The sequence below is a fragment of the Lissotriton vulgaris genome, chromosome 1_2 (assembly GCF_964263255.1).
Source record: "Lissotriton vulgaris chromosome 1_2, aLisVul1.2, whole genome shotgun sequence".
Classification (NCBI taxonomy): Eukaryota; Metazoa; Chordata; class Amphibia; order Caudata; family Salamandridae; genus Lissotriton; species Lissotriton vulgaris.
In genome coordinates this window covers 163,610,870-163,624,351 of record NC_141686.1, presented here as the reverse complement: position 1 = coordinate 163,624,351, position 13,482 = coordinate 163,610,870, and the positions used below count along the sequence as shown (strand labels likewise).

The 13,482-nt window shown below is 39.4% G+C and overlaps 1 protein-coding gene across 2 annotated transcripts in view; it reads left to right on the top strand.

The window, feature by feature from the left end:
• Window positions 1–364: 364 nt before the first annotated feature.
• The window catches only part of LOC147734752 (estradiol 17 beta-dehydrogenase 5-like), a 318,862-nt gene continuing 305,744 nt past the window's right edge, over window positions 365–13,482 (top strand). Inside the window, exon 1 of one of the 2 annotated variants that reach the window (XM_086953029.1) lies at window positions 365–562. In XM_086953029.1, coding sequence (XP_086809155.1) covers window positions 476–562 — 87 coding nt within the window. In that variant the 5' untranslated portion in view covers window positions 365–475. The remainder of the gene's footprint in view (window positions 563–13,482) is intronic. The other variant, XM_086953030.1, reaches the window with a different exon arrangement.

Here is a 13,482-nt window from a genome sequence, read left to right as displayed (position 1 = left end):
TGGTTGGCCAGAGCCGATGCCACTTTTGTTTAAATGTAATTGATGCACTGCGGTAATAACCAATATTGTTCCCTTGATTTGTGTCTGAGTCTATGCTTTGTAATGCATAATGTTTCACACAACAAATGTATGAACTTGGAAACGTAACACAGCACCTGGTGGATTTCTCCTCTCTAAAGAAGCCCTCTGGCCGAGACATTTTTGTGTAGCAGATGTACAGTAAATCACTTGACCCTGCCGTGCGTCAGGGCTGCAGAGCTACATCCCATACTGAGGTTTCTTTTTATTTCATTGGAGCCTGTCATCTCTTACGTCGATGTAGCTTGTTGTGATGTGCTACAAGGCCGTCCCACTGCCCTGCTCTTGGGATACTTGTGAGAACAAGCAGCATTCCTTCCTTCCTCAGTCTGAGCTCTCACTGCAGGAAGCGGCGAGCTTCACACTCGTTAACTCCAGAGAGAGCACCAGAGAAGCCATGGAGCTCAACAAAGACTCCTTCATCACAATGAACGACGGAAACCGGATACCGGTGCTCGGCTTCGGAACCTACGCACCGGAAGACGTAAGTCAACCGCCCCCTCTGCCTGCACTTCCTTTCTATTCGTGCATCTCCCAGCACAGCTGACAAGTCGTCTCGTGCCCTGTGACGGCGTCAGCCAGAATGGCCTGTAGCCGTTGGCCTTTTTGCAAACTACATACATGCCAACATTTTAAAACAGCAAAGTGGGGGATTTTGAAATAAGTGGGGGGAGCGTAATTTTCCCTTAAAGGTGGGCGAGTCAACAAAGTAGCAAAGAGAGCCCAGCCAGAGCCGAGCCAAGTGTCTGACTCGGATGTGCGAGCCCTAAAAATATTTGCTGTATAAATCATGCAAATCTCATTTAGTCTCTTCTAAATTCAAAGTGTACTTCTTTAACACGTGGGAGCTCTGACATTAGAGCACATTATAGCACTGCTCTGAGATTAAGTACTTATTAAAGTGATAGTGGAGTAAAATTCTGAACGCGCATATTTGAATGTGTTTTTGTTCAGCATAATGAAGAAAAAAAGGTTTTGGTAAAATAAAACAATTGCCTAACACTGGCGTGATTTATCTACGTTTTCTGGTTTCACTTTGTACAAATCAGCGTTACATGGGTATCTATTTGTCTTTCTGTATGTTAAGGCTTTGTTTTTACCTCTTTAGTGCAAACATATGTAATTTTTAAATATAGTGATAGAGCGAGCTTTAGAAAATATTTTATTCTAGCTCGTGATGTCATACTCTCATAATTTGAATTAATATATTAAATGCACTGTTGCATGATTTATTTTACTAATCCAACCTAGATTAAGTTTGCACCACACATGAACACGCGGGAAACTAATTAAATGTGCTCTTGTTGCAATTGCAAGTCTGTTTTTGTAACACATTATTAATATTGTCCTGTTTGTTATGTCTGTCCTATTGTCTTTGTCACTATTAATATGCAGCTGATCATTCATGGCATGTGCTTTTATATGTGCTTACATGTATGTCCTATGTTGTGTTTGTCTGTCTGTATATTATTTAATCATCTTTTTACTCTTTCAGAAACATAAAGCTGGATTACATGAAGAATGGTAGTTATTATATGTGTTGCTTTATTTGTTTGCTTTTGCTAAATGTCTTTTATTAGTGGGTTAATTATTAATTAGCAAGGGCTGGGTGGTACAGAAGGGTTTGTTTTACCTGAATTAATTATTCTTTTGTGTTTGTTTAAATAATAGTTTTCTGAAAAAGTGATGCAAGCTGAAAGTGGCACAGTGACGCAATCAGAAGTGGCGCAGAAAAGGCCTCCTGCTGTTGTTGAAAGCCACATGAGAAACCCATATTTTGAAGTGGTTGATAAACTTCTATTTTGAAAACACTAGAAAATGGACTGCTAAAGTCGACTCTGTGGAGTGGGTTTGGATGTGCCACACAGCTCAGAACGGTCTGGCTCAAGGCTAAAAGGAAGAGACGTGACAAGATTTCATACTGCTTGAACATTTTTGCTACAAATTGTAGCGGACTAAGGAACTGTTGCCAGAATTCTGTGCATGAACAATGACTTTGTGTAAAGCCTGGTCTCGTGGTGGACGATGTCACAGTTTACTGTGGCGTGAGGTGATTCAGCCAATGGAGAGCCAGAATTCAGCTGTTGGAATGTGAAAAATAGTTAGCTCAGCTTAAATTAGGGTATAAGAATAGGCTTTAGCTGCAAACTTTTGGCTTACGCTCTTGATTCCAGAAGGACGTGTTCTGCTGTCCGATGATTACACGTAAGAAATGTAACTTTTAAGACTTTGTTTTCAGGCGATGAGGGTAGCGACTGAGAGATAGTTAGGTTTTGGAAATGCTCTTCCTTTTCACTTATTTCTGCTAATTAATAATGTTATCTTGAAATAAGCTCTCTTTATAAAATGTTGAATAAAACTTATATGACTTTTTCTAATGCTTGCTTAATAAAGTTCCAAACCTAAGTTTTCTTAAATATGTTTTAATAAACTTTTTAAAATGACAAGCTGGTCTTGTTTATTGTAGATAGTTTATTGCATAAAGTCTTAAATAACATATGATCCATTCACCTCACTCACTATGTTTATGGGCCTGGTATTGATTAGTAAGTGTGATAGTGGATTGAGCCATCATTTCTAAAGAATTTTAGTTTCTGGGCTCTATCAATTTGGTAGCTTCAGACGGTTTATATGTTGTTTTTGACATGTATGTTACATATATGTTGGTATAGACATAGGACTGATGTTTAACATATGTTAAGTTTTTGATTTTGTCAGGTTGTTATATGTAGTCTTAAGGAATGTTTCCAGCAGTGTGAAAGATTCCTGGTTAATTGCCGGCAAGAGTAGTGTAGCTAGAAGAGTTACACAGTGCATTTGTCTGTTTCAAAATTGTGGTATAGCATATATCACGTGTTGTGGGCGTACAACACAAGTTTAGGGACCTTAGATTGAATGGTTGAATGTATAGTGAGGATTGTCTATGAAATTGTAGCATTAAGCAGAGGGACCTGGTGAGCCTGTTTTAAAACTTTCTGTGAAGAGAGTAGTAGATATATCCAAGCTTGTGTGAAGGGTAAGGGTTGTTTTCTCTTCCAAGGTTAGAGTCCTAGGAAGAAAAATAAGCGTTGATTTCTCTTCCAAGGTTAGAGTCCTAAGGAAGGAAATAAGCGTTGTCTATTCTTATCAACGCCTGACGTTTTCTGTGGTTGGTTCAAGTCCTGCCAAGAATTCGTGTGTGTATGAGCAGGGTTTTCCTTGTTTGAAAGTGTGTGAATGCTTTGTAAAACTGAAGGGTAGGGTAAGAATTACTCTATTGGCAATTGAGACTATTCTGTGAGAATAGCGTTGTCTATTCCACACTAGGGATACTTGAATGAATGTGTAAAACTAATTCTCTGTTAGAGAAGCAGACAAATGGTTTGTTTCCATGTTGTTGTTAATTGCGTTTTAAAAAGATAATAGGAAAACGTTTTTGAGCCTTCATGGTGAAGAATGCGCTATTTTAAAATATTGTAAAGCGCTCTGAATGCCTTTAGGTAAAGTCTGTGCTGTTTAAAAACATTAAAATGTGTTTTGCGCTATTTAAATGCATTTAAAAGCATTGCGCGTTATGTAAAATTCATTTAAAAGTGCCCCGATCGATAATTGTGAAGGAGGGGCTATTTTAGGAGTGAGAGCGTGTGGGGACAGCCTGCAGCTGCAGCCTGCTGCATACGTCAGAGCCTGCCGCGCTCTGATTGGTTAATGAGCCTAGAGGGTCCGGACAAGGCAGCGCTCTTAATGGCTGATGTATGATTAATCATTGAAATATTATTTGCTTTGCAAGTGTTCCCGTTCTGGTTTGGCAGTTCGCGCTATGAAGAAGAAGTGGCTGATAAATTGTGATTTGTATATGTTGGTCAACGAGTGTTGTACGATTATAGGGTGAAGTGAAGCGTTATGAGCTCGTTGGATTGTAATTGAGAATATCCCCGTTTTTATTTTGATTGCTGGATGCGCGCTAATGTTTTAAAACAAAGCGTGTAGCTAATGTTTGTCCCGAGCATTTTGTGAAGGAGGGGCTGCTGCTTTGGGAGAGCTGTCAGCTGCAGCGGCTGTCTACGTCAGCCGCCGCGCTCCCATTGGACCAAAAGCCGTCGCGTCATCAAAGAGCCGCGCTCCTATTGGGCGAGGCTCTCTTAGCTGTGTTCCGATTCGCTGAGGCTCCGTGTGTTGTCAGAATTGTTGCTTTGATATGGTGTAACTTGGAGAGATACTGTACCACAATGTGCCTTTTGCTCTGGGGATTTGATTTATTCACGAAGGTCACGTTTTAATTAGGCGGGTTCCGGCGAGGTTTCTGTATATTTATATTCTTTGGCAAATTAGATTGTCATTGCTCGGCACGACGGGGCCGTGCTGTGATTTGTTAAGATCCTGGCGTGTCATAGAGAAGGTCGCGCACCCATTGGCTGTTGACGCGCAGCGTCATAAAAGGGCCGCGACCTCATTGGTTGAGGCTTTGTGAGCCTCGAGGTTATTTATTTTTATCTCCGCTTTTGTTCCCTCAGTAAACAGCTGAGTTTAACAGCTGATGTGAGCGTTCGAGCGTACACATTGGTCAGGGTGCCGCTGCATCATAGCAGGGCCGCACCCTGATTGGTTGAAGGGCCGTAGTGTGTGTTACAGCGGAGTTGCGCTGTGATGCGAGGTTGTTACACTTTTAAGTGTCCCTGTTTCCTCGCTATTGATTTAGAGTTTGTAGTTTGTCAAGTTGAGAGCGAGTGGGAGAGCTAGAGGCTGCAGCTACTGTATATGTCACAGCCACGCTCTGATTGGGCGAGGGTCCGGAGTAGCTGTGTTTTCATTGGGCAAAGCCTGCCTTTGTATATATTGAGATTGTTGGGTTTGGTACTAGCGCGTGAGGGAAATGCGCTTTTAATTGTGAGGGTTTCTTACATTATCAGGTCGTGTTAATGAGGAGCCGTGCACTGTGTCACGGGAAGAGCTGTGACCTCTTGGTCAAGGAGAAGAGCTGTGCTATGATTGGTTAAAGACGCAGGAGCGTCATAGAGGAGCTGCGCACCCATTGGCTGGTGACGCGCAGTGTCACTGGAAAGGCCGCGACCGGATTGGTTGAGGCTCGGGTGGGCACTGTTATTGAATATCGAGGAGTTGCCTGCCTGCCGAAGAGGCTTTATCAAAGGGAATTAAAGCGCTGTGATCGCTGTAATTGATTATAGCCAGCTGTGAATAAATAAAAGAATTCAGAAACACAGTAAATAAATAAAATAATTCAGAAATACTTTAAAAGTGTATTTGGCAGCAGGAGGCAAATTTAAAGCTGATTATTGCAGGGGGAGGTCTAGCAAGACATTATATTTAAATTAAAGGGAAACACATTAAGTTTTCTTTTTCCACAGCTGATGATGCAGAAAGGTGTGTAAGTGCAAATAAATGTATTAAAAATATACCCAGTCACATTAAAGTGTTGAATAAATGTTTTATATTGCTGTTTTGTAAATACATATTTCTTTCCAGGTTTATTAAAAATAAAGATACAGGTAAATTAGGAGTTATATTAAATTGATCAGGTTATAAAGTTATACTTCACCTGACCTTGTTAAATAAATTAATTAATTGATCAGTAAACGCTATTAGGCCAATTAAGTGAACGTAATTATTTTAATTAATTTTAATAAAGGTAAGTATATTAAAACATGGATCAAAATTATTCAATGAAGAAGAAAATGTTTTTCTGCTATCAGAAAATGGAAAATATTTTTGAAAAGGTTAAAAAGGTTGTTGCTACATGTGAGAGCAAATTAATGAATAAACAGGTGAGTAATGAAGTAACTGGTCATAATAAAAATACAAATGCTAAAGATGTAGTTTTAAACGATACATATTCTGAAAGAATACCACCTCCCCCAAAAGAAATCATTTTTAATGAAAATTCGATTCCCAAATCAGTGAATGTAAATAATAAATATGTCAGAGTAGAATTAATTGATCAGTGTAAAAATGATGTTGTAAATACAGATCAGGATAGAAATTCAAGCAAAAGCCCAGAGCAGATTAATGTAACGCCAAGAGTCCGAGTCCAGATTAATGTAGTCCCAGTCCAGACCCTTTCTCAAGGTGTCTCAACAGGTAGGTATAATGAGATGCCTAGTATTTCTGAAAGTAATATTCCTGATCATGTAAGTTCTACAAATGATTTAATTAAGCAGTTAACGTCAGACATGGAAGCAGTGACAGTTCCTGTGACAATTGAACCTGTTCCCCCAGTGCTTAGAAAAGAAGAAACTAGTCCCACAGCTTTAACGGTCTCAATTCAAAAGTTTGCTGAAAAACTTTATTCTAATGTACCTGAAAATAAGTTAGTAATGATTACAACTAAGCAAGAGAGAGTGATGACTGTAGTTTCACCTAGTGAAAACTCTGACGTTGACCTGATTGACCTGACACAGCCTGGTGAGTATAAATTACTGGATAATACAATAAGTATAGACAGATTAAAAAGATTGCAGGATGATGAGGACATTGAAGGATTGAACAATACAGGTAGGTTTGCCTCTGGCCATATAAAAGATTTAATTTGGGCTTTGAGAAAAAGGGGTAGTCTGAATAAATGGAAAACAAAATGGACAAAGAAAAAAGAGAAGGAAAAAGCGATTTTAATTGTTGTAGGTGAGTGTAAAAATCCACAGATGCAGGATGAGATAAATCAGCAGCAGCAGTTACTGAATGAACAGCTACAAATTCAGCGACAGGTGGTGATTAAGCAGAATGAGATACCTCCGCCGCCATTTCTAAATTATGTTAATGAGCAGAAATACAATACAGATACAGGATTCAGTGGAGTCCAGGAAAACAGACCTGATCCAGTTAAAATTGCAAACAAGCAGGGAAACTCATTTCCTATTGTTCCACAGTACAAGATGAAGCCAGAAACAATTCCTGTTATTGAAACATTGATTAAGCAGGGTGTCCTAAAAGAGATTGAGAACAGTCTTTGTGATTCACCAGATTTGGGAATTAGAAAGCCAGATGAAATGTACAAAATAGTACAGGACCTGAGAAAGGTTAATGAGATAGTTATCACTTGTTGTCTTATTGTGCCCAAACTAGTAGAGATCCTTTATCAGATACCACATGATACTGAGTGGTATTGGGTTCCAATGCACCCAGAGAGTCAAATAATTTTTGCTTTCAGGTTCCAAGAGAGAGAGAGAATTCCCAGACAGGTAACTATTGAGAGAATTAAAATGATTGAAGCAATGGAATTCCCTAAGACACAAAAACAGGTAAGAATGCTCCTAGGCATGCTTGGTTACTGTTGCCAATGGATTAGTGCTTTCTCAGGATTTGCAAAACAATTGCGGAGACTGACAAAAGCAGATAATATAAAAGACCCAATTGTCCTGACAGAAATAAAGCTTGAAGCCATTAAGCAATTTAAAAAGAGTTTGTGTGAAGCTCCTGTTCAGGGCATGCCAGACTTCAACAAAGAATCTGAGCTTTTAGACCAAATAGCAGAGATAAAATGTGCTGGAGAGAAAAATGATTATGTCTCAAAAGGTAATGAGCACGCAAGTACCATTGTTAAATTTTGTGCTCAGAAGAGGGTTGCAATCAAAGGGGAAAAATTCAATGAACATGTTTCAAGCATCCTCATACTAATATTTGCAATTCAGACATGGCAAGAGTTAAAACAATTACAAGATGAGGCACATGATGAGGACAAAAACACATGGCTCAAAGAGGGTTTCAGACAGCAAGAGGAAGATGAAATTTGGGTTTACAAAGGTGGCGGACCTGTTAAGACCAATTGTATGATTGCTGACATGGCACAGATGTACCATGGTCCAGGTCATTTAGCAAGAGACACAATGATTCAACTGTTCAGGGAAACATGTCTGACATGCCAGAAAAACAATGCAGATCAAAAGACAATTGAGAATTTGGGAACCATAGGCCGGGAGGGTGGTTCATTTGCAAAAATTCAAATAGATTTCTTTGAAATGCCCCAACATAACAAACTGAGATATGTCCTAGTCATCATTTATTTACTTTCAAAGTGGTTAGAAGCTTTTCCAACAAGAAAGAATGATACAGTTTCTGTATTCCATCAGTTGGGAACAGATGTGGAAAAGGAGCTGGCTCATGATCTATTGCCAAGAGACTTGGTCAGAACAAAGGTTCATCGAAGGAGAAACTGTCTAGTACCCAAGTGGCAGAAAGCAAGTCAGGTGACAACAGATACTGGATGGATGCATATCAGTAATACCCTTTGTGTACCTGAACCTGATAACACTGATGAAGACAGTGAAGACACTACAACTGATTCAGACTCTGAAAAAGAAATTCCTGAAGAAAATCCAGATCTTGAAGATCGACAAGGTGGTCGACATCTGGATGATGATGTCAAAAATTCAGATCTTGAAGATCGACAAGAGGGTCGACATCTGGATGATGATGTCAATGTGAATGAAACATTGAATGAAGAAGATCTAGAGATTGTGATTCTAGATTCAGAAAATGAAGAAAATTTGCTAGAAAAAGAATCTCAAGCAGAAAGAGAAGATTCAGAAGCAGAAAATTCTGAGCAAGAAGATAATCTAGTCCAGGAGAGTATTGAAAAGCAGAAGAGTAGCTCTGAGTGTGGGAACAAGAATCCTGAAACTGGGAAGCTGAAGGTGATCCCTGAAGAAGAGGAAGAATTACCAAGTACCAGCTGTAAGGATGATGTTCCTAATGGAGTGAAGCTGCCGAGTAAAGAAGTTCCTTGGTACAGATTTAAAGTCTCAGAATATGTTACAGATGGGAGTAATGAAGAGTCTGAGATAAGAAAGTTCAGAAAAAGAGCTTGGAAAGCTGAATGTAAAGAAAGCAAGCCTAAGAAGAAACTCTTGAGAAAAGGTGATGTCTGGCCTAAAGATTTAAAGTTCAAATATGAAGCGTCAAGTCAGAAGAGTGATTCAGACAAAAAAGAGCAAGTTGAAGAGAAGATTGAAATGATTGCCAGGAAAAGCAAAAGACCATTAAGACCAAATGTAAAATACAAATTTTCAGAATGGGCCTACATAACTATTTCTCCAATAGTTGAGGAGCGCAGTAGCAGTCAGGTGGTCTTGAAAGAAAATGGTGACAATGACTAAGTTTAGTTTTCTTTAAGTTAAGGTTTATTTTTGGCATAAGGCTGAAGAAATTGTGTTATGGTGACACAAGGTCGAAGAAATTGTGTTAGCTGGAAACACTTCTATGTAAGACACTAGGTCGAAGAAAACATGTTTTAGTTTGAAAAAAAAAAAAAAAAAAAAAGGGGGTATATACTATGTACTAATTTTTCAAAAATTTTCAAAAATTTACTTTTGTTTTTTGTTTTATTTTATAAATACTCAGATTGATATTTGTTTTGTTGGTGCAATTCAAAATGTAGTTATGCAATTTAAAATTTAGTTCCCTAAATTCATTGGGGGCTGGGGATTCAAAGGTGGAAAGGATCCAATTTAGCTGAATAAAGAAAGGGTATAGGATATAGAATTAGTAGAATGTAGGACTCAATACTAATTATGAGAATTGCAGAAATATAGATGAAATTAGAGCTGAAATACTAATCCTGAGTAAGCCTGAAACATGTTCAATAGATAAAATTTTAAATTAAAATTTTTGGGGTGTTGTTTGGTGATTTTGAAATCACCAGATGAGGGAGTTGATAGAGCGAGCTTTAGAACATATTTTATTCTAGCTCGTGATGTCATACTCTCATAATTTGAATTAATATATTAAATGCACTGTTGCATGATTTATTTTACTAATCCAACCTAGATTAAGTTTGCACCACACATGAACACGCGGGAAACTAATTGAATGTGCTCTTGTTGCAATTGCAAGTCTGTTTTTGTAACACATTATTAATATTGTCCTGTTTGTTATGTCTGTCCTATTGTCTTTGTCACTATTAATATGCAGCTGATCATTCATGGCATGTGCTTTTATATGTGCCTACATGTATGTCCTATGTTGTGTTTGTCTGTCTGTGTATTATTTAATCATCTTTTTACTCTTTCAGAAACATAAAGCTGGATTACATGAAGAATGGAAGTTATTATATGTGTTGCTTTATTTGTTTGCTTTTGCTAAATGTCTTTTATTAGTGGGTTAATTATTAATTAGCAAGGGCTGGGTGGTACAGAAGGGTTTGTTTTACCTGAATTAATTATTCTTTTGTGTTTGTTTAAATAATAGTTTTCTGAAAAAGTGATGCAAGCTGAAAGTGGCACAGTGACGCAATCAGAAGTGGCGCAGAAAAGGCCTCCTGCTGTTGTTGAAAGCCACATGAGAAACCCATATTTTGAAGTGGTTGATAAACTTCTATTTTGAAAACACTAGAAAATGGACTGCTAAAGTCGACTCTGTGGAGTGGGTTTGGATGTGCCACAAAGCTCAGAACGGTCTGGCTCAAGGCTAAAAGGAAGAGACGTGACAAGATTTCATACTGCTTGAACATTTTTGCTACAAATTGTAGCGGACTAAGGAACTGTTGCCAGAATTCTGTGCATGAACAATGACTTTGTGTAAAGCCTGGTCTCGTGGTGGACGATGTCACAGTTTACTGTGGCGTGAGGTGATTCAGCCAATGGAGAGCCAGAATTCAGCTGTTGGAATGTGAAAAATAGTTAGCTCAGCTTAAATTAGGGTATAAGAATAGGCTTTAGCTGCAAACTTTTGGCTTACGCTCTTGATTCCAGAAGGACGTGTTCTGCTGTCCGATGATTACACGTAAGAAATGTAACTTTTAAGACTTTGTTTTCAGGCGATGAGGGTAGCGACTGAGAGATAGTTAGGTTTTGGAAATGCTCTTCCTTTTCACTTATTTCTGCTAATTAATAATGTTATCTTGAAATAAGCTCTCTTTATAAAATGCTGAATAAAACTTATATGACTTTTTCTAATGCTTGCTTAATAAAGTTCCAAACCTAAGTTTTCTTAAATATGTTTTAATAAACTTTTTAAAATGACAAGCTGGTCTTGTTTATTGTAGATAGTTTATTGCATAAAGTCTTAAATAACATATGATCCATTCACCTCACTCACTATGTTTATGGGCCTGGTATTGATTAGTAAGTGTGATAGTGGATTGAGCCATCATTTATAAAGAATTTTAGTTTCTGGGCTCTATCAATTGCATGAATGAAGGCCGAACGCTAACTGAGCACCAGTTACAATTGATATGACCATGTACATTTTTTTTCAGGTACACGGAGATTAAGGGGCATATTTACAATATTTTGGCATAATGCAGCAAAGCAAGCCTTCTAGCTGTGCTGTCCTACATAAAAAAAGACTGCAGGAATGTGCTGGATCTACAAGATACAATACATTCCTGTCCTTACTGCCGGCACACAAACTGAAGCCGTACGCCAATTTAGGCATCCTTGCACCATGGTGTAAGGGTGTCCGTTGTTGACATGATTGGTTTTGTGCAGGAAGAGACACCTTCCTGCACAAAAATAATTAAAGGAGGTTTTTCCTCGTTCTATGTGTGCTTACATGCGGACAGAGGGAAAACGAGGAGGAAATGTAAACTTTTTTTGCGTTACACCTGCCTTGGGAAGGTAGTTTAGACACTGCCCCAGATTTACGTTATCTGGGTCAGTGTCTAAACCATGGGTGTTGCGTGGGAATCCACAACATTAACCATGGAACTCCCCTTCCACTCCATATTTACATGGCCATAAAAAGCCGCACAAGGTGGATTTGCGTGACCTTATAAATATGGGCTGGCACACTGCGCATCCAGCGCGTCACAAAAGTGACACCCCGGTGGTGTAAAGATTGCTGGGACATTGTAAATATGCCCATAAGTGATTTGCCCAGAATCACAGGATTTCGACCGTTCAGAATTGGAAGTTTTAACGTGATGACAGAGACACCAGGTAGCCCTACTCTTTATAGACAGTGTCAGATATTATGTGAGTAACTTTTATGCACTTTATTTGGGCAATTATGTAAATAAGTTCCAATCACAACAAATAATGCATGCAGCTCAGGGGCTGGCTGCCATACACTGCATTGGGTATCTGGCTGTGCACAGCCAGTGCCTCCCTCTCACTAGGCCCCAGGCTGCTGTAATAGAGAACCCTGAGAAAGGCCTCAATGAATGCTTCAACACATTCCATTATATGAAACTGTGTGCACTGAACTCGAGGTATGCAGCGTCTCCTTCAAGAGGGGAGCTTTGTTTCAGAAGGAGGGTGGATTTGGTCGTATCTCATTATTTCTTGACAGCAGAGCGAGAGAGAAGAGAGTTTCCTACTGTGTATCTCCCACATCACAGTTAATGGCAGGACAGGCACTGCTTGCATAGTTGTAAAGAACTTTTTAGGATAAGCGATGTATGCCGGCATTTGAAATCAAACCAACCAATAGACTAGAAAAAGGTCGCTTTATTATAGGATAATGCTCACTGTCTCTCAAGCACATGCGTACACAAACACATGTGCACACACACAAAACACACATTCTCAAGTATATTTTGTTCCATTAAAACCATAGATTTACACATCACAATACAATAAATTAAAAAGGTTCACAGAAAATTAAAACAATTCTCGTCTTGAAATACCTCTTCCATAAAGCCGGATATATAGTGCAAATGTGATATCGCAAGGTGTACCGTTAGTGCAAGGCCAGTATAAAAGAGAAACAATGGAATAAACTTATCTCTAGACATCAGTAATACAAGTGGTGGTTGGCGGCAAATCACATCGGAGGGCGCAAAACACATAAACGATGCACATAATATACACAATACGTAATAATGTAAAAAGACATATAAAAAATCACATTACCTTACACTGCCACTGTTGAGCAGAAAGTCCTCTTTGTTCTGCAGCATGTTCCCAGAGCGTGAAGTCCACAGCCAACTCTCTCATCCAATCAAGACGCTGTTCTCATGCTGTTATGCAGCATGAGTGAAGCATCTTGATTGGCTGGAGCAGGCACGCTCTACTCTACTAAAGGCACTGTAGGTCTGTGTCTGGTCTTCAACTCAGCTGTGCAAGTCAGCTGGGTTGGTGAGGTTTGAATTATGTGACACACTGGAGCTAACTAGAGAAGATGGCCGCCGGACAGGAGCTCTAGGGAAGAGCTCTGGGGTTGGGGATATCCAAATATGGAGTAAATCCCTGAAAACCCTAGGTGCGACCTGGAACTCACTGAAGATATCGCTGAAGGCTCAGAGGAGAGGAAAATAGAAGGATCAGAGCTGAAAATCGCCGAAGAGAACATACCTGGTCAATGATCAATGAGGCTGACCAGCTCATCGGACACCACGGAGGACGGACCTCGGATTGCAGGCCTCGCTGCATGGACACTCGGAGCTGACACTCGGAGTCGGGGGCTGACCTACAGCGGACCATTGTTGTCGCCCTGGGCTGCTCGGAGCTGGAAAAGAAGAGTTTTCCTCGATGC